Genomic DNA, 20,635 nt, shown 5'->3' on the forward strand with positions numbered 1-20,635 from the left:
GGAATAGCATGGAAAATGCCCCAGGACCACGCTCTCTTAAAATATGTGTGAAAAATGAGAACTTACCTATAGAATGTCATGTATCCAATCGTATCGCCGAGTTGCCCTGTATTTCTAACGACCACGTTGCAAGAGGTGTGGAGGAAATAGGATGGAGTTGACCCAGAGGTCCAGGCAGGTATGAAAAGTCTAGAAACATGGGCATCAGTCCAATATGGGCACCAGGCCCTCAAAGAACATGGGGTGGACACTGGGCATTGGCACTGCCGTCTCTTCATTATCGGGTCATTCCCATCATCACAGAATCATGTTAGTAGTACTTTTTAAAAAAGATTTATTTATTTAGTTTTAGAGGGGGTTAGGTGAGAAGGAGAGAGGATTTTAAATGTACTCCATGCTGAGCACGGACCTCATGACCTTGAGACCATGACCTGAGCCAAAACCAAGAGTCTGGCTCTTAACCAACTGGGCCACCCAGGTGCCCCAATATTTCTTCTATCTTAAAAAATGTTATTTCCTTTCTTGACCTCACTTCCTGTTTCCCTACCCCACCACAGACTGCCCCGTTTTTCTGGAAGACTCTCCAACAAAACGTAAAAGCTTTGTCTATACTTTGTCTCCAGTTTCCTTCTTCCTTCTCATAAACCCTCTCCAGCCAAGCTTTTGTCTTCTACCATTCATTCTACCATAACTGCTCTAGTCAAGGCCACCGATGGCATCCATTGTCGCTGAATCAGATCAGGGCCCATTGTCCTTGAGGCTTTCTTCACTTGGCTCCCTGGACACCCCACTCCCAGGTCCCCTCCAACTTTGGCGGCTGCTCCTCTGTCTCCTCTGATGGTTCCTCCACTTCTCCCCATCCTCTTCAAGCTGGAGGAGGGGGGCAAAGGGAACTGGACTTGTACGTTTACTCTTTGTACATATATCCAAGTCTTCGGTAACCCTATCCACTCTTATGATTTTAAATGTCATTTATTTCCAAATTGGTATCTCTGACCAATTCGTTGATGGAGACTCAACATCCTGAATCTAGATTTATAGATCTCAGCATCTACCCAGCATCTCCACTTGCTTGTCTGTTGGGTATCTCGAACTTAACATGTCCAGACTGAGCAACTTCATCTTGCCCCACACTCCCATTCCCACAAAACCTTTATTTTAGGTGATAACCAGTTGTTCAGGCTAAAATCTTGTTTTAGATTTTATCTAAAATAAAATCTCATTTTTAGATTTTATTTCTTTTCTTTTCATCCGGGCTCTTCTTTTCGTCTCACACCATATACCCAGCCCATGAGCAAATGCCGTGGGCTTTACCTTCAGAATAGGGTCCAGGATCCGACACTTCTCACAACCTCTTCGGCTACCACACTGCTCCAAGCCATTATCTGCTCTCCCAAGGATTGTTTCAATAACTTGCTAACTGGTATCCCTGTGATAGACTTGCCCCTGTGGCTTCTTCCCCACACAACAGCCAGGGCGATGCTGTTAAAATCTAAGATAGTTTATATCACCCCACTCACCTGCTTGAAACCTTCCAATCTGTTCCCATTTCACTCAGTAAAAGCCAAACTCCTACCATCGACTATAAGACACTGCACCTTGCGGCCTCCAGCTGCCTTTCTGACCTCATCTTCTAGCCTCCCTTCGAGCTCCCCAAGCTGTTACTCTGCTCCTAATACACAGCCTCTTTGCAGCTCCTTTAACCTGTCACCCGTGTCACCTTTGCTGTCCCTCTGTCTGGAATATCTCCCAGATATCTTCTTGGCTAGTTCCCTCACCACTTTCATGTCTTTGCCCAGATAAAAGCTTCTCAGAGGTTTTCCCTGATGATCTTATTTAAATTGATTTCTTGCTCCATCCTACACTCTGTATCTTCCTTCCCAGATTTATTTTTCTCCCTAACATCCATTACTTTTTATTATACTGTACGATTTACTTATTTATTGTCTTTCTTGTCTGCCTCTCCCACCAACCCCATGAGATTATAAACCGCATGGAGGTAGGGATGTGTTTTGTTCACTGCTCTATCCCAACAGCCTAGAAAAATGCCTTTCACTTAGTAGGTAATCACTGAATATCTGGATGGGTGGATGAGTGGATGGTGGGTGGGTGGTGGATGGGTGGATGGATGGATGGAAGGATGGACAGACAGATGAATGGACCAATAGACAGATGAGATGGGTGGATGGATGGATGGATGGAGGCATGGGTGGTTGGATGGGTACACAGGTGGTGCATGGATGGATAGATGGATGGGTAGATGAATGGTTGGGTAGATGGATGGATGGATGGAGAGTAGATAATTAGACTAATGGTTGGATGAGATGGATGGACGAATGGATGGATGGATGAAGGGCATGGGTGCATGGATGGGTAGATAGGTGGTACCTGGATGGATAAATGGATGGACAGATTAGTGGGTGGTTGGATGAGTGGACAGATGGATAGATTGGATGGATGGGTGGTGTGCGGATGGTAGATGGGTGAATGATGGACAGATAGATAGGTGAGATGGATGGATGAATAGGTTAGAGACTATGTAGGAACAATACTGTGATTTATAAGAAATACATATATTTGGTCATTCATTTGGATGACCAAAATATATTTTTCATATATATATGATCTTCATCCACAGTTCCCGGCTCACAGCTCCCAAAAACCCTTGGAATTTCCTGAGTAATAAGAGCCATGGATACACCTTGTGTTATGATATTTGGTCTCTTGTCCTCAGCTCCTGAAAACACTGCAGAGCTTCTGAGGTGAAACAAGTGTCTTGTTATTCACAGCACATGGTAAGTTCACCACAGCTGGAGTTAGATTCCCAAGGTGACTTTGGGAAACACCTAAGGTTGGGGTCTGCTTGCTAGGGGAACCAACCATGAACTGAGGGTTGGAACTTTCAGTCTCATGCCCTGATTTTCTGGGAGGGTAGAGAGGCTAAAGTTTGAATCACCCAATGGCCAAGGAGTTAATCAACCATGCCTCCGTGATGAAGCCCCCCTAAAACCCCAAAACGGACAGGGTTCAGAGATCTTCCAGGTCAGGAAGCCAGAACACTTGCACGTGCCACCGTGCTGGCCCCAAACTTCAGTGGGGACAGAAGCTCCTTTGTTTAGATCCTTGCCTTATGTATCTCTTCATCTGGCTGTCCATTCATATTCTTCCATTTCCTTCATGATAAATGGGTAATCTTGTGAGTAAAAGGGTTTCCTTGAGTTCTAGGAGCTACTGTAGCAAATTAATCAAATCTAAGGATCAGGTTGTGGGAACCTCTGATGGACAGCCAGGCGGTCAGAATTGGCCCCTGAAGTGGAGGGTGGGCTTGTGGGACCGAACCTTCACCTGTGGAATGTGATGCTCTCTCTTGAGTAGATAGTGTAAGAGTTGAACTAAATTCTTGGACAGCGTTGGTGTCACAAAATTGCTGTGGGGGTACAGAAGCCTCCCCAGCGCACACACACATGTAACCAAACCCAAGCTCTATCCAGTGCACAACAGAACTCATCACTGACACATGGATTATGCCTCAAGGAAAGGGTTTATTCAAGGGTTTATTCAAACAAACCTCAGAGCTTCTACCTGAAGGGTTGGGGGTTGGGTATGTTTAAGGACAAGGGGTCAGCATGTAAGTGGCATGAAATATGCTAATTGGATAGAGGAAAAGGCAGGTGCCTTCCTTTCTGAGCAAGCGTGTCCCTTCATGGGACACATGTTCAAAAACGTAAATGTGATGAATGGGGGGACATCTCAGGGTGTGCCCTCAAGGAGATTACTTTCATTCGCTTCTGGTCCCTTCTGAACAGCTGCAAGGATTCTTCCTGGTTTGCTCCTGTCTTAGCCGGTCTTACTGGTGAGTGGTCAACTTCTGCAAAACGAGTTCATAAATCAGTCAGGTTAGCCTAGAGTTTTCTTAGGGTAGAAGAGTCCAGCATTTGCTATCTTACCGTGGTGATTACACACACACACACACACACACACACACACCACACACACATTGGAATTGGGTCCAAGAACCCAAAAGACTTAGACTTCCTTTTAGTGACTTTTCAGCCACTGCTCACATTGTGAGAACAGTTTTCCCAGAAAACACCCTCCTTCTCCTCCTCCCAGGATGGCTTTATTCCGTGGGGAGGAGGAGGCTGTGTTCATTCAAGTGATTGACGGAACTAACCTAAGACCAGCAGATGATGGGTCGTTCCTCTTTAAAAAAAAAAAAAAATTATTTTGATGTCAATACTCATTTATCTGCTTTCCATTTCGTAAAACAAGTAGTCCACATCATAGAAAACTTGATAACTACAGACAGATGGAATGAAGGAACACATAAGCACGTCCCCCGCAGACAGAGGTGGCTGTCGTGGGACCTTGCTGAGTCTCTCCCGCTTAGATCTGAGAAGAGAAAGTGTGTACACAATTCTCATCCTGCTTTTCTCATCTAACTGGGTAGAAGAGACGTTTTCCACACTGATCCAATGACGGGCTCTCCTGAACACCATCTGGATAGGCCCATCATGTTCTCTCGAATGGATGACGAGTTGTCTTGGACCAGTGTCCTAGCGCTGAGGCATGTCGATGGTGTCTAGTTTTTCACAACTATCAATTCTACTGTGTGCAGGGATTAACTTTCAGTAACAGCCTTTTGCAAATCTTGGACTCCCCCTTGCAGGGCACTGGGCATGGAAGTCGAATCTGTGTGTGAGCCACAGACCACCGACCAGACTTCCTGAGTCCTGCCTAATGAGAGAAAGGGTGGAGCAGGACGGGAAGGCGGCGGAGGAGCTGCAGAGCGGATTTTTATTTTATTTTACCTTATTTTATTTTATTTTTGGACTTCATTTTCAGTCATCTCTACACCCAAAGTGGGGCTCGAACTCACAACCCTGAGATCAAGAGTTGCATGCTACATGGACAGAATCAGCCAGCCATCCCCAGGCACAGTTAATTTTAAAATAAAGGGTTTTTTAAAAGTTTTAATTCTAGGGGCGCCTGGGTGGCTCAGTCGGTTAGGCATCCTGACTCTTAGTTTCTGCTCTGGTCATGAGCTCAGGGCTGTGAGATCCAGACACGTGTCAGGCTCCGTGCTCACTGCAGGGTCTGCTCGAGATTCTTCCGCTCTCCCATCCCCTCTGCCCCTTCCCCTGCTTGCGTCCATGCACACGCGTGCTCTCTCTTTTTCTATCTCTCAAATCTTTTTTTAAAAAGTCTTCATTCTAAATGTACTGGGTAGTTATATACAGTTTGGAAAACAGGTGTTCTAAATATATGCACACTCAGCTTAAATTAGCATGAATATTTTAGGTCTCCTTGGCCTTGAACCCCATGTGTACACCCAGAAAATCCTGTCTGTTCACAAATTTCCCTTCCAACCCCAGCATTTCCAGAGCCCCCAGGGATTATCACGGGCCACTGCTGGTCTTCCTTCTGCTATCATTAGATCATTGCAAACAAATGTCCTGACCCTGAGTTTTCGTAGTCGAAGACCGTATTTTGCCTCTGCTAAACCAAGATTCCCTGGAGGCAGCCGGACCCGGTCGGGCAGAAAGGGAAAAGGAGTAGTTCACTCACCTCTGTGCCCTAATTGGGATCTTCTAGAAGGTTCCCTTGGGCGTCTGGACATGCTGGGGCTGGCAGAGGTAGTGCTCTCACTTCCCACCCTTGGACACTGTGTGTCTCGTAGTGCCAGGTCTGCTGGCTGTTGGACACAGAGGCGCTCAGTGAGTAATTGTGTATCCACCAAGTTCATGAACTGTCCCTCTGCCCACAAATGCACACTGCCGGTGTGCACGCAGGGCTCGGCCTGGTGCCTGGCAGAGACAAAGCCCAGGAAAACCCTGGCTTCTCTCCCCCCGCCAAGGGGTAATTGCACCTGTCAGGGGCTCCCCAGCACCCTACTATTCTTGTGTCCTACCATTGACCTCTTCCTCATTAGCTTGGCTTATCTGGGGTCTGTCCCTTTCCTGGGTCCCCAGGGCCATTAGAGCAGAGACTGTGTCTTTTCTCAAGATGTCCTGGCCTAAGCTTGTACTCCATGACGGGCATGGGTTGGGGGGGAGGCGGGCAAGTCCCTTTAGGATATGAATCCTTGTGTTTCATAGTTTATCCCCAAATTTGCCCCAGCTTATTAAGAAGTGAGAAAAAGTACCCAAAGAGTAAAAAGTATATTAATGCAGTAGAGTAAGAAGACCTCAAACACCTCCAAGCAGTGGTTCCCAACCTCGGCTGTACAGTGGAACTACTGGGAGCGCCTTTAGAACTCCCCAGGTGCAGGTCATAACCCCAGTCAAGGAAATCCCGGTCCCTGGGGACACGAGGGACCTGCCCCCTCATCAGTAGTCATTGAATTTTCCCAGGTGATTCCAACTTGCAGTCAAGTTTGGAAACACTCCCGTAGGCCCTGGGTCCCTGTTACGGGCTTCAGTTAACTAAAATCTGTGGAACGAACAAATGGATGAATGAATGAATGAATTTATAATTTTGAGCCTTCACACCCTCAGCAAAGGCTGGTGCGACCCTCCCCGGGACCCCAGGAGGTGGCCTTGCTACCCAGTCCCATTCTATCCTCCCTATAAAATTAAAAAGGAGTTTGGAAATTCTCCTTTATTTCCCCAGGAATGGTTTTTACTTTTTACAGCTGGATATTTAATTGTCCCTACAAAGGAAAGTCTAGCGGCACCTGGGTGGCTCAGTTGGTGGAGCATCTGCCTCCAGCTCAGGTCATGGCTCTGACCCACGATCATGACTGAGCCCCGTGTCAGGCTCCCTGCTCAGCGGGGAGCCTGCGCTCGGCTCTGCCTGCCGCTGCCCTGCTTGTGCTCTTTCTCTCTCTCTCACTCTGTCAAATAAATAAAATATATTTTTTTTAAAAAGAGTCTATAAATATATTTTTCAAACAAAATTCTTTTCCCAGCTCATTTGAAACGTTACCTATATCCTGGAAGGCCGCCCTCATGTCATTCAAGACACGCGTTGGTGGCCCCCTGCGGGGAGCCAGGCCCCGCCGGATGCTGGGGACGCACGCACCCCTGCCCTCCCAGCGGGCACACCGCGCGGGAAGACGGGCAGCGAGCACCTACACGAAATTTATAATTTCTGAAGAAATTTGTGATTTCGGAAGTGTGTGGGCAGCGCTTTGAGCAAAAAAGATGGATTCTGGAAAAAAGAGGAGGGACCTCATTTGGCAGAAGGGTGCGGCAACATCCTCTGTCTCGGCAGGAAGGACAGTTTCCAGCCTGCCTCTGTGTATGCACCTGCCTGCTGAGCACGGCCCGGGGGGGACTTCAGGAAGACCAGGACCACATCTGCCCTATGCACCCCCGCACCCCTTCCTTCCTACCTCCTGCTATGGCGACCGGCTCTTCCGCCAGCCCCGCCCTGGAGGGTCTGCGTGTAGCGCTTGTTGAGCTGCTTCAGCTCCTGCTCCAGCTCCCGGGCGGCCGACCTCAGCTCCTCGGCGGTCTCTGCCCTGGCCCCGTCCTCCAGGTGCTTCCAGCTCTCCAGGAGGCTTTTCACATCATACATGAGTAGGAAGCCAGCCCCAGCAGCGCCCAGCAGCCGCGCACCTCTGGTCATGGTCAGAGCGGAGGCTGTCTGCTGCCCTCCCGCCCTCCAGAAGGGGACACGGCCTGTGGCTATGAAATTTTTGACCTTAGCCATGAAGCCAGAGTTGACTTTGGCCATCTGGTAGGCCCGAAGTCCCTTGACGTGGTGAAGGGCTTGGACAAACCTATCGACGCAGGTCAAAGTGGCACCGATTTTGGGAAACCCTATTCCTTCCAGCGTGTTGTACGCCGCGGGGGTTTCCATCTGTATCACCTCGCTGGCTCTCTCTCGGGCTGTCGAGTTGTTTTTGTTTTCTAAGAAACTTGTCAACATGCTGGTGGCAGCTGCTGTCACCCCCAGGCCCAGTCCAGCCGTTGAGAGCATCAGACTGGCCCCTCCTGTCACGGGGGACAGGGCGAAACCCAAGAGGCTCAAGACTCCGGAGATAGTGCCCGAGGTGCTGGCCACCAGGTTGGTCTTGGTGAGCATCTTATGGGTGGCGTCCACTTGGTCTGCGATGGCGTGAAGCTCCTTGATGCTCTTTTCCAGCTTACGCTTCTGCAGGGGAAAGCATAAGAGAAACATCTTCTCCTCCTGCGAGAGGTCTTCCGGCATGGACACTTCCTTCCATCGGATCAACTCTTCCATCAGGATGTGGTACAGCGTGTCGGCCTCATCCCTGTGGACAGCCCAAGTCACGGAATTATTTCTCCAGCTCTGGGATGGGCTCCCCAATAAAGCTAAAACTTCTAGGTTATGTGAGTTCTCTCATGCGTTCAGGGAGCCGTGTCCTGGGCATGAAGCATCCAGACACAGGGCTCCTCTCTAGAGGGTCACCTGGGGTGGGGGGTGACCTGCATGTTTACAGTGGAACAAAGTCGAAGCCATCGCTCTGTGCGTCCAGACTGGCTTGCTGGTCCACGCACCCAAGGACAGCTCTCGTCTGGCTGTCCGGGGGACTAATGACCACTGTGATGAGTATGAATGACTTTTGTTATCTTCTCTTAATGACTATAGATAGGCACACGTGTGTAATTTATACATCTAGAACAGCTCGTGAGCAAGGCTATCCAGGGAAATGAGAGTCCTGACAACCGATAGAGGAGAGGGCTTGGTTTTCTGTTTTTCCGTTAAAAAGGGATCTACCTGGAAATCGTGGTTGCTTCTGGGGAAGAGAACTGGGGAGCAGGGAACAGTGAGGGAGATTTTACTTTTGACTGTTTGCCCTTCTGCTCCTTTGAAGTTTTTTTATCATGTGCATGTACTAGAATTAACTCCGAAAATTAACAAAACAACACTTGCAAAGAAAAAGGAGGGAGACCGTCCAAGGAGACCCCAGATATGACCTCTTTTATAGAGAAGGGCTCATCGTTAGCCATTCGGTTTGATGGTGGTGTGTTATTTCAGCAAACCGGAAGTAGATTTCTAATAAGAGGGCAGTCGTGCTTAGACACGGAAGCTTCTGCTCTGTTCTCTTGTGAGCAGGAAAGTAAGTCATCTTAAGAAGAAGTAATGAGGAAGGGAAAAAATGCTTCCATTAAATTAAAATTAAAGTTAAAAAGTTCTCTCCATTAAATTAAAATTTCCCCTGTATTTTGGAGAAAAGATCACCATTATTCCATTTTCCTGTGGAATCAATTTTGTCTAGTTCCTAGAACATAAGGTTCTGCAGGCTCTGTGTTTGGGAATCACTGTTCTGAGCAAATTTGTCTTATAGGATCGGGGGCTTCGCAGGTGGTACCACCGGACTGCGCGGGATGCCGGAAACAGCTGCCTACAGCACGTCTCAGAGTCTGACTTCTCTGACCCTTAGGTTTGTTCTCGTCCTCGTCCTACGTGAGCACCCACAACAGACCAGGCATGGGTTTAATACTGGAGAGGAGGTCTTTGGAAAAGAAGGCAGGGCTCCTGGGAAAACCACGCTGAGACCAAGCAGTCCTGAGTCCTCCAAAAAGGGATTGTTGACGATCACTTTAGAGCCCTGGGCAAGGCCATCAGCAGCCTAAGGTAGACCAACCAACGGACCCCTGCCCAGGGAAGCAGCAGGAGCCTCCCAAAACTCCACCCCAGCACCATGTCACTCTTTAATAACAAAGACTTACTCAGAGTGTTCTTTGGGACGTTTCTGTACACATAGGAGTTGAGCCTCCCTCCAACAAGTCTTAGAACTACACAGTGCTAGAGGAGGAAGGCTTCCTCAGATCTCTGGACATAGATGGCAGAAAGGCGTCCACGCCCCTGCCACAGTGGATGGGGTGTCCAGACCACTGTCACAGAAGTACTCTGATACACCTGCAGGCTCTGAGAAGGACTGCTGCATTGGCCCTGATGCTCTCTGCCAGCCCACTGCAGAAGGAAAGTGGCCATCTGCCACGTTTGCTCCATCAGTGCGTCCAAGCCCCTGCCCCTGAGGACATTGCTGGCCCCGAGGACAAAGTGACTCTCCCTAGATGACAAGCCAGTCTGTGATGGGATTTGGCTGAGAACCTGGGACTCCAGCTTCCCAGAAGCATCTAGTTGGCCGCACCTGCTGGTCAAGCTACTGTTCCCTTGAGAAAAGGGAAACCGTCTCTTCTGCCTTCACCAAAGGAGGGGAGACAAGCCCGTGCATAGGCACTGTGGACGTGACCTAATTCACTCAAGTCCAAGTCCATCAGCCAGCAACATGCATAAAGGGCTTTGTTCTGAGCTGCCTCAGGATCAGTGGGCCCCCGTGAGTCTGAAGACTGGAAGAGGGTTGGATAGAAGAGGGAGGGAGGGAGGTACGGGGAATGGACTGTTCCCATCATAAAAGGACAGGCAGCTCTGGTTTGCATGTCTCAGGAAGATTTTAATAATTTAAGAGTTTAGGGTAGGCCCTGGAGCTCATTTTACAGAACCTATGGACCCTTGGGCGAAAGTAAGGACAGCCTCTCTAAGGCTGGGGCCAGGCTCTGCCGGGGAGCCTAAAGGGCCGGGCAAAGGCTGTGAAAGAGGAGGCCCAGGAGTTTAGGTCCCAAAGCCTAGACGTTCTGGTGACATGAGCAAGGATGGGGAAAAGGAAGCAAATTCTGCTCTAGGAATCCATCGGCCGATAGGCGGAGGGTCTCGGCACCTGTTAACGTGCTTATCAAAGGTTTTAAATTTGCTTTCCTACAAAAATGTTTTATGAGGATGTATAAATCCTCCCACCCCCTTTTCTGCACATTTCCGATTGCAAAAGGAGATACGTGAGACAGCATGATCCACGCTTAGCCAACTTTGGTCCGAACACTTTGTATGTTTCCTGCCATGAAACAGGCCACAGCTTAGTGACAGAATCTGGATATTAACAATCAGATTTCCTTCCCCAGCTCAAATATCCTGGGAGTCAGGTCGGTGCCAGATGCTGTCCTAGAGGCTGGGATTAGGTCTCTGGGTCCATCAGTCCAAATCCCCGCCTTCGTAGAATACACATTGCGGTGATTATCACCCCCCCACACACCGCCACACACACACACACACACACACACACACACCACTGTTCTAGGATTACCTGTCCAAACCACTTCTCACCACCACCATCTCCCAAGCCTCTGGATGAAAGAGTATGTAGTACACTTCTTCTCTAGTCACCTTGTCCAGAAAATTTTTAATGATGCTCTGGCAAAACAGATTACCTAGTTATAGCATTGTAGACAAGAAAAGCAAGGTTAGAATATCAAAAATCTTAATGTCTTGAAAATTTCTCATCATCTTGGTCTAATGATTTTAACCAAACAATTAAACTGATAAGACTCAGTGCTAACTAGGACCTGGTGAAACTGGTGATCTCTTAGGTTTCTGACTTGCTTTGTTACTCTACAGAAATGTTACTCATTTTCAACGCTCCTCTGTGCTTCACTGAATGCTTGCTAATTATAATTGTCATTGAATGAATGCTTCAAGAATACATAATCTCAGGTGGTTTTCCTATTTTTTCAATACTTATTTTTCTCATTTTGGTTCCATGCTTTGTTGGGTTAGCTTGAGTTCTTAAATTATTTAATTTTATGAAACGGCTGTAGCATTTCGCTATTGGCAGCTGGTTTGCCAAAACCACTCTTCATCATGCTAAGGTTTGTGTTTTATTCCTATATTAAAGTATTTTTATTAGGATTATTTTCAGACTCTAAGGAGATGATCATAATTTTCCTTTTTTTAATTTATCCCATGAATATAATGTATTGTCTGCATAAATTTCCATATATTGAATTGTCCCTTTATTTTCATGAAAACCTCAATGTGGTCATTGCAGATTTCCGTATCAATCTGCTAAAGATTTACATTCCCTATTATACTTAATATGTTCATCTTAGGGTCACAAATATTGAGGTATAGTTTTCTTTCTGTGTAATCAGAGCTTATTATTAGTGTTATAGTCATTCCCTGCTCAATACATACTGTGTTTTGTGTTTCTGGGGCAATTTATACAACATGAGAATTGCTTGTTTTCTGGAAGCTTCAAAGCACTTTCAAGCTTTCTGATGTTTGCCACAGCTTCATGGGATGCTTTTGATTTTTAAAGGTTTTTAATGTGATTCATAAATGTTTCTCCTCCCTGGCCCTAGTCCTCACCCATACCTCTTCCTTTGTTGAAGATTTAAGGGGCAGTAACAAAATTCGTGATATTTCAACTTTGGCTCTTGTTTTCTGTAAACAGATATTTCTCACGTTCTTTGAAAAGATGTTTCACGGAGAAAGAAATACAATGGCCAATAAATACATTGGCAGCCCCCCACAATTCATATTTAGGCCACAGCAAAATACCATCTCATCGACCACTTCAGCAAAAGTTAAAAGAATGAAAGTACCCTTGGGGCACCTGGGTGGTGCAGTTGGTTAAGGTCCAACTCTTGGTTTTGGCTCAGGTTGTGATCTTAGGGTCGTGAGATCGAGCTCTGTGTAGGGCTCCACGGCCAGCACATAGTCTGCTTGAGTTTCGTGCTCTCTCTCTCAAATAAATAATCTTAAAGGAAAAAAAAGAATAAAAGTATCCCATCCTCCTGAGAAAGAGAGAAGGGACTGTGTCTTCTGACACACTTGGTTCAAGCGGGAAGTAATAACACTTTCCGAACGATGATTTGGAGTATCTCAAAACATAAATGTGCATAGGCTGAAGTTCCCATTCCTCCTCTGGAAAGTCATCCTCTACAAACAAAATGGCTTTTACACAGAGAAGCATGTGTAAGACCCTCACCAGTTCCTTGCAGTGGTCAAGAGAAATGAAAACACCTAGAAATATCCATGTGGGGAGACCATCTACATTTAAACACACCAACATCAAAGAAGGACTTACAGACTTGAAAAAGAATGAACCCAATCTATATGAACCGACCTGGAAAGAGATCCAGGATTTGTTAAGTTTAAAAAAAAAAGTGAATAACATGATCTCCATTTTTAAAAAGATTATAGATGTGGTCTAGGACTAGGGGAAAATTCCGGGTGGAGGTACACCCAGTGGAGAGCAGGCTTAGCCTGGGGGAGAGAGGCTGAGGTTGGGGGAAGGAAGACCCAGCCCTCTACTTTTGGCTCATCTGTCCTACTGGACTTTTGTTACAGAAACCACATGCTTCTTTCACAATAAAAACCAGTAAAATAGGGGCATCTGGGTGGTTTAGTCGGTTAAGTGTCTGCCTTCAGCACAGGTCATGATCCCAGGGTCTTGGGAGTAAGTGCTGCGTCAGACTCCCTGCTCAGCCTGCTTCTCCCTCTCTCTCTGCCCCTCCCCCTGACTTGTGCTTGCGGACGCATGCGCTCTCTCTCTCTCTCTCTCTCTGTCAAATACATAAATAAAATCTTAAAAAAAAACAAAATAGTAAAATAAAAACACCTTCGTAACAAAGCATCCTTTTTCCTCACCCCCCGGTCATGACCAACTCTCCAGCTTGTGTGGTAAGGCCTTTAGTGTAAGGAACACTGTTGAGCACGTAGTGAGACAAGCAAAAGTTGGGTGAATTAATGTCATTAAATATTAATATTGTCATTTTAAAAAAAATCTACATGTGCCAAGTTTTCCTAACCTGTTATTTTGACCTTTGGGGTCATTTTCATGACAGAGTATCTCCTATATGCAGAAAATGATTTCAATCTGATTTGTACCCAATTTAATACTCTTTACTAATTGATGTTATAGATATGAATTGTTCTTATTTATTGCCATAATTGTTCCACCTTGATCTGAATCACATTGTTTTAGGTGTTCTGCTCTTTCCTTCTTTCCTCTCTTTCTAGTCCACACAGACACACTGAAGAGGTCTCAGCTGATGTGGTAAGTGCTTTGGAGTGGCTGCCCATGAAAGCTCCTTGAAGGTAGACATGTCTTTGCTCTCCTGTCTACACTATACCTGGTGAACAACCCATCATGGGGGCACAGTTAGAAGAAGGGCTCATCATTCATGAAACTGAATTTTTTTCTATTTAAAATTGTTGTTGAGGGGCGCCTTGGTTGCTCAGTCAGTTAAGCATCTGCCTTCGGCTCAGGCCATGATCCCAGGGTCCTGGAATTTAGCCCCACGTTGGGCTCCCTGCTCACTGGGGAGCCTGCTTCTCCCTCTCGCTCTGCCCCTCCCCCCACCTGTGCTCTTTCTCTCAAATAAATAAATAAACTCTTTTTTAAAAGTTAAAATAAAATAAAGCTGTGGTTGACTGTCTTCCCAGTCCTGGCCTAGAACCGACCTTAAGGAGATGGGGCTACCTCATTTTGTGGGGAAAAGTAAGAGTGAGTGAATGGGACCAAGGCCTGGCAGTGCTGGGTCTCCTTGAGATGGACCCATATCCCTTCAGTTTTAGGAAGCCCCTCTAAGACTGTGATTTATGCAGAGGACTAAAGACAAGTTTCATGAATCTTCATATTCCATATTCTATCATTTCTGTAGTTTAAAATGTACCTTCTGGCAGGAGAGCTCAGAAGGTCAGACTACCTGGGAGGAAGCAGCCACCCTTCTCCCAAAAAGGGCTTCATACTCTTCTGGTTGGCTTAGATTCCCTAGCACTGATGGGCCTTGGCTGTGGCCACCCTCCGTTCAAGGAACACGCACACACACACACACACACACACGAGCCCTCTCTCTCTCTCGGCTTCCTATCTCTGCCCCCGAGGAGTGATGAACTGGCCTGTCCATCTTGCTCCCTCATCTCTCCTCAGTTGGGCACTCCCAGTTCATCAGCAAGAGGCCAGAGTGCTCCTGAGATCTGGGTTTGAGTTTACGGGGAGAGAGAGGCTCTATTGGAGTAAACCACATAATGAAATCCACTTTGCCAGGGAACACTCTGGCAAATTCTTGGGCTCTGGAGATTCAAGCCCAAGTCAGGAGATGCCATAGCCCCTTGGGCTAATATCTTCTCCAAGGACCACTGAGTGAAAGGTGTGGCCGGACAGAGGCCAAGTGCAGGTACGTCTGGGTTCCTGAATGCACAAATGAAAGCTGACCCCCAAACTCGCTGCACAAGCTTATCAGTTGAGGGGTGCAGGGATCAGTGGGGCTCATGCAGAGGCTGTATCTCAATCTGAATATATATTCTGATTTGGGTTTCATAAAATATGGTATCTGGAGCTTAGGGGCCTTGGATGCAATGTCTCAAATAGTAAGGGGGTTGTGAGCTGGATCTTGTGGGAAATGAGAATGAGGTCTTAGACACTTGCCTTCACTTTAGGACCTAGGACCACCCATACTCAGGGCTCCAGGCTACTTGCCAGTCTCCAGCATCTCCCCTTGTCGATCAAGACTGCACTGTGGTCAGAAGAATCTGAGGGAAGGGGAGTGTTACCTGAGATTCCAGGTGATGCTATAGGCAAGGGGCTCTGACCGCTCTCTGGTGCTTCTCTCACCGCAAGTGAGGGTGGGTCCTGAGCCAGAAGGGAGGCAGCTTCACCTCCTAAAGAAGAAAACAGACCCCACAGTCATCCAGAGAGGCGGTGGCTTCACACAGAGCTGACACCTAGGGAGTCAGACCTAAGAATTTGTAAACATATGGAATCCATGGAAGATGGTGAGCCTAGAAGGAGAAGAGAGAACCATGAATGGAACCCTGAGAACTCCCAACATGAAAGAGGGAATTGGGGAATAAAAAGGACGCCCTAAAGACTCAGAGGAACTTGCCCAAGAAGTGGAAGTAAAGAGAGGGACCCAGAAGTCTCTTTTCTCTCTCCATTACCCTGTGATGATGCTGGACTTCTGGATAAATGGGTGCTGGATGAATGGATCCAGTTGTCAGCGTCTCTTGGCGTTATTTGAAAGTGATAAGGAAAGGATGCAAAACAAACATCATCCATTAGAAACTGTGAAAATCAGGTACCATTTTTCCTGTTCTTCTAAAGGATGCCGGAAGTCAGAGAAATGAGTAGGACTTTGGCAGGAAAAGGAGAGACAATGCCAGTAATTGCAAAAAAAAAAAAAGAAAGAAAGAAAAAAAAAGAAAAAAAAAAGAAAAACGAAAAGGCCCTTTTTCAAGGTGAAGGGCATTCCCAAAGTGCAGAAGTAAAATCTCTAAAATAGAATAATCTGTACAGATTGGCACCAAATTTGGATTGGTTCCAAGAACCAATGGACTAAATGAAGAAACACAGTGAAATGGGCCATATCTGTAGGAAGCAGTTTGTCCTTCAAATGGAGAGGAGAAGAAAATCTGCACTGTGAACAATTTGAAAACTGCCTGATTCCAGCCTGGGGGAAACAGAAACAGAAACTCATGTAGTACGCCCACAGAAGAAAGAAGAGTTCTGCTGGCATAGAACACAGTCCTGGCTTCTTCCTTATTTGAGTCTCCCATAAATAGCTGTTCCATGAAAACAAGCAACTGAAACAAAGCCTACATAAAAAAAAAATATTAACTTGAAATCAAAAAAACAATCAACCCAACTGAAGAACGGGCAAAGGACTTGAATAGATGCCTCTCCAAAGAAGACACACAAGTGGCCAATAAGCCATGAAAAGATGTTCAGCATCACTCATTGTCAGGGAAATGCAAATCAAAATCATAATGAGATACCATCTCATACCCATTAAGAAAGGGATTATTAAACAGAAAATAACAAGTGTTGGCAAGATTGTAAAGAAGTCAGAACTCTTGCACATTGCTCATGGGAATATAAAATGGCGCAACCAGAGGCACGTCAGATATCCAAAAAATGAAAAATAGAATTACCATATGAACTACTGGCAATTCCATTCCTGGGTATATACACAAGAGAACTGGACGCTGGGACTCCAGCCAATCGCCGTCTTCCTGTGTTCATAGCAGCGTCAGTCACAATAGCCAAAAGGGTAGAGACAACCTAGATGCCCATTGACGGATGAATGAATAAATAGAACATGTGGTATATGGAGTAGATACACAGAACACATACAAGGAAATATTCTGCCTTCAGAAGGAGGGAACTTCTGACACATGCTATAACATGGATGAACCTTGAAGACAATAGGCTCATTGAAGTAAGCCAGACCCAAGAGACAAACATTGCATGATTTCATTTTATGTGGTTGCCAGAGGAGTCAAGTTCATAAAGATGGGAGGTAGAAGAGTGGTCGTGGGGAGCGGTGGGGCTGGGAGAACCCCTGGGGAGTCAGTGTGTAAGGGGCACAGTTGCCATTTGGGAAGATGGGAAAGTTCTAGAGATGGCAGTCAAACAATGTGAATGTACTTAATACTGCTGAACGCACATCTAAAAAGGGATGAAAATGGTCAGTTTTATGTGATGCATATTTTATGACAATAAAAAAATATATATGTTCAACATTAAACTGGAAACAGTAAAAATAAAAACAGTTACAAATAGAAACAGAAACAAATAACAGAAATGAATGGCATATAAAGAACTCTCCAGAAAGCTGTTGCCCAAAAGCTGATGAAAATTATGAACAATTTAAAAGGAGGAAAAAACGGAGGCACCTGGGTGGCTCAGTTGGTCGAGTGTCTGCCTCTTGCTTTTAGCTGAGGTCATGATCTCAGGATCGTGGGATTCAGCCCGACATCAGGCTCTGTGCTCAACTGGGTGCGTGCCTGGAATTCTTTCTCCCGCTCCCTCTCCCTCTGTCCTTCCCCTCACTCACGTGTGCCCACTCTCTCTCTCAAATAAATAAATTAATTAAGTCTTTTTTTAAAAAGGGAGGAAAACTGTGAACAATTACTTTGCAATTACTTTTTTTAAAGCAAGTGCCGTAGTTTCCTGTACAAGAGCAAAACAGGGATTTCAGGGCTCAGCAAGACACCAGGAGGAAATGAAGAGGAAACTGGTCAGGCTTAAGAAGGAAGAGATGAGGGGCGCCTGGGTGGCTCAGTGGGTTAAAACCTCTGCTTTCAGCTCAGGTCATGATCCCAAGGTCCTGGGATCGAGCCCCACGGTGGGCTCTCTGCTCAGCAGGGAGCCTGCTTCCTCCTCTCTCTGACTGCCTCTCTGCCTACTTGTAATCTCTGTCTGTCAAATAAGTAAATAAAATCTTTAAAAAAAAAAAAAAAGGAAGAGATGAGAAAAATAAAGCATCACAAAAATAAATGTTATCAGAATTCTCATGAAAGGGAAAAGATGTTGTTTAAAAAAAAAGTGATCGACTGGGGTGCCTGGTGGCTCAGTCAGTTCAGCATCTGCCTTTGGCTCAGGCTCGATCCCAGGATCCTGGGATCAAGCCTCACGTTGGGCTCCCTTCTTGGTGGGGAGCCTGCTTCTCTCTCTCCCTCTACCCCTCCCCCTGCTCCTGCTCTCTCTCTCTCTCTAAAAATAAATAAATAAAATCCTTTTAAAAAAAAAAGTAACCGACAATGAAGACAAAGATGAAGACAATGAGCAAAGTGAAGTGAAAACAAAGGTCGGGCAAGAGGTGAATCATGAGAGACTATGGACTCTGAAAAACAATCTGAGGGGTTTGAAGTGGCGGGGGGGTAGGAGGTCGGGGTACCAGGTGGTGGGTATTGTAGAGGGCACGGATTGCATGGAGCACTGGTGAGGTGAAAAAATAATGATACTGTTATGCTGAAAATAAATAAATTTTTTTAAAAAAGAAAGAAAGAAAAAAAGAATGCACCGGATAAATGCAAAACTCCAGCATCTGCTAATTGGAATTTCCAAAGAAGACTAAGAAGCATGAGCAGAACAAATATTTAAAGTAAAAATCTAGAGGGCACCTGGCTGGCTCTGTCAGAAGAGAGGGTGACTCTTGATCTCGGTCAGGGTCTCAAGTTCGAGCCCCACGTTGGGATTGGAGTCGACTTAAAAATAAATCTTTAAACAAATAAAATAAAGTTAAAATTCAAGAAATCTTTCTGGACATAAAAGAGCACACCATGTCCCAGGAGAATGACCACCGAATGGTAGTACCAGGCCAGAGTCTAGCGAAGCTACCAGACTCCAAAGAGAACAAAAGGACTCTGGGGCCACCAAGCACATGGGCTTCAGACTTCCCGTAATAGCCTCGCAGCCCAAGAGCCACGGAGCAGCACCTGCAAGCTGTTTGTGGTGATCCTGGGTCTGTGTGTGACAATTTTGTCATGCCTGTGTCCTGGGAGATTGGAATGCTATCAGTTCTTAGGAGCATGGAAAGAAACATTATGATTCATAGTATCTTAGATTTACTTTTTAGGATTTACCCAGAAACTGATAAGCCTTCTATCTTTTTACCTCTTATTCAAAACCTACATACAGAACAATAAAAACAAAACAAAGCCTACCTACACATACTTTTTACATGTTCATTGTAAGAAAAGCAGATGCTTTAGATAAATGTCAGAAAGAGGACACAATCCCTTTTTTAAAAATTTTTTTTCTTTTTTAAATTTCTTTTCAGTGTACCAGAATTCATTGTTTATGCACCACACCCAGTGCTCCATGCAATCCGTGCCCTCCATAATACCCACCACCAGGTTCACCCAACCTCCCACCCCCGCCCCTCCAAAACCCTCAGATTGTTTTTCAGAGTCCACAGTCTCTCATGGTTCATCTCCCCCTCCAATTTCCCCCAACTCCCTTCTCCTCTCCATCTCCCCATGTCCTCTGTGTTATTTCTTATTCTCCACAAGTAAGTGAGACCATATGATAATTGACTCTCTCTGCTTGACTTACCCAACTTTTGTATCAACATGGATGGGACTGGAAGAGATTATGCTGAGTGAAATAAGATGCGATCCCTTTTGATGCTGTCGCCTGTGATGATGACGAGACAAACTAGTATCTTAACTAGCGGAGTGTTTCACAACTTGTCCATGCATTTTCTCCCATATTGCTTCAAACCTCATTTCTAAGGTAAGCGTGTTTATGTTTCTCGTACTTACTCAGGCTTCTCCTCGTGTGTGCCCAAGGGATGAGTTCAGGTTCACCAGCTCCATGGTCAGCCCACTCAGAGCTCCTACCCCGGGTCCCCATAACTGCAAGGACTTTCTCTCTAACTTTGGAATTTTAGGCAGATGAGACGAGGCGGCTCTGAGCCGGTTTCCACGGCTCTGGGGAGCAGCTGACCCTAGTCTGCTCTACCACTTGCGCAACTAACAGTGAGCTCAGTAAATAAGTAGCCACTTATCACCAGGCTGCAGGAAGTGCGTAACTATTTTGGCCCGCTCCTCCGGAAAAAGCCCCAGGGAGATGGGCCAGCCTCCAGCATTGTCCTCTGCTTGCTAGAGGATTTCCACAGGGTGTCCCCTCTCCTCTGGACTGCAGGTGTGTCCCTGGGGCCTGCTGTTAAGTGATGGGGGGGTTGTAGGTCCATCGGTCCTGGAGATGGGGTTCATCAGTCTGGTCCCCAGCCCGAGCTCTCCCTGTTGCTCTCTCGCTTAGGAGAGTGAGCCCTTCTCTGCGGGAAGGTTATTTACTTTTGTGGATGGGGCAGAAGAAGTCGAGGGAAAAGGAGATGTGGGAGAAGGGGCAGGGAGGTGCAGAACGTGTGCAGAGGAGTGGAAACGGGGTGCTCCCTGCTGCCGCATCCCTGTGCTCCTCCCTCCTGCACTCGGGGTCTCCAGAGCCCATTACAACAACACTGCAGAAGGCCTCCTTTCGGATCAGGATACCTTTTCCTTCTTGGAGCCCATCAGAGGAGACCAGCAAGACCCTGGGCTCGTTCCCTGACCACATTTCCTTGTCTTCCCTCCCCAGAACCTCTTTGCCCCCAGC

The 20,635-nt window shown here is 46.4% G+C and overlaps 1 protein-coding gene across 2 annotated transcripts; it reads right to left on the reverse strand.

The window, feature by feature from the left end:
- Positions 1–3,522: 3,522 nt before the first annotated feature.
- On the reverse strand, positions 3,523–20,043 carry APOL5 (apolipoprotein L5). 2 transcript variants are annotated; one of them, XM_032346438.1, is made up of 6 exons: positions 19,804–20,042; positions 15,310–15,417; positions 11,057–11,180; positions 7,337–8,221; positions 5,569–5,695; positions 3,523–3,868 (listed from the first exon to the last, which is right to left on the reverse strand). In XM_032346438.1, exons 1-5 carry the CDS (start codon positions 19,892–19,894, stop codon positions 5,578–5,580), a joined length of 1,326 nt encoding a protein of 441 aa, XP_032202329.1. In that variant the 5' UTR covers positions 19,895–20,042; the 3' UTR covers positions 3,523–3,868; positions 5,569–5,577. The 2 variants fall into 2 exon arrangements, with proteins under 2 accessions (XP_032202329.1, XP_032202330.1); XM_032346439.1 differs by lacking the exon at positions 5,569–5,695 and having other exon boundaries at positions 19,804–20,043.
- Between the last annotated feature and the right edge of the window lie 592 nt (positions 20,044–20,635).

Source organism: Mustela erminea, chromosome 6, assembly GCF_009829155.1.
Source record: "Mustela erminea isolate mMusErm1 chromosome 6, mMusErm1.Pri, whole genome shotgun sequence".
NCBI classification, from domain to species: domain Eukaryota; kingdom Metazoa; phylum Chordata; class Mammalia; order Carnivora; family Mustelidae; genus Mustela; species Mustela erminea.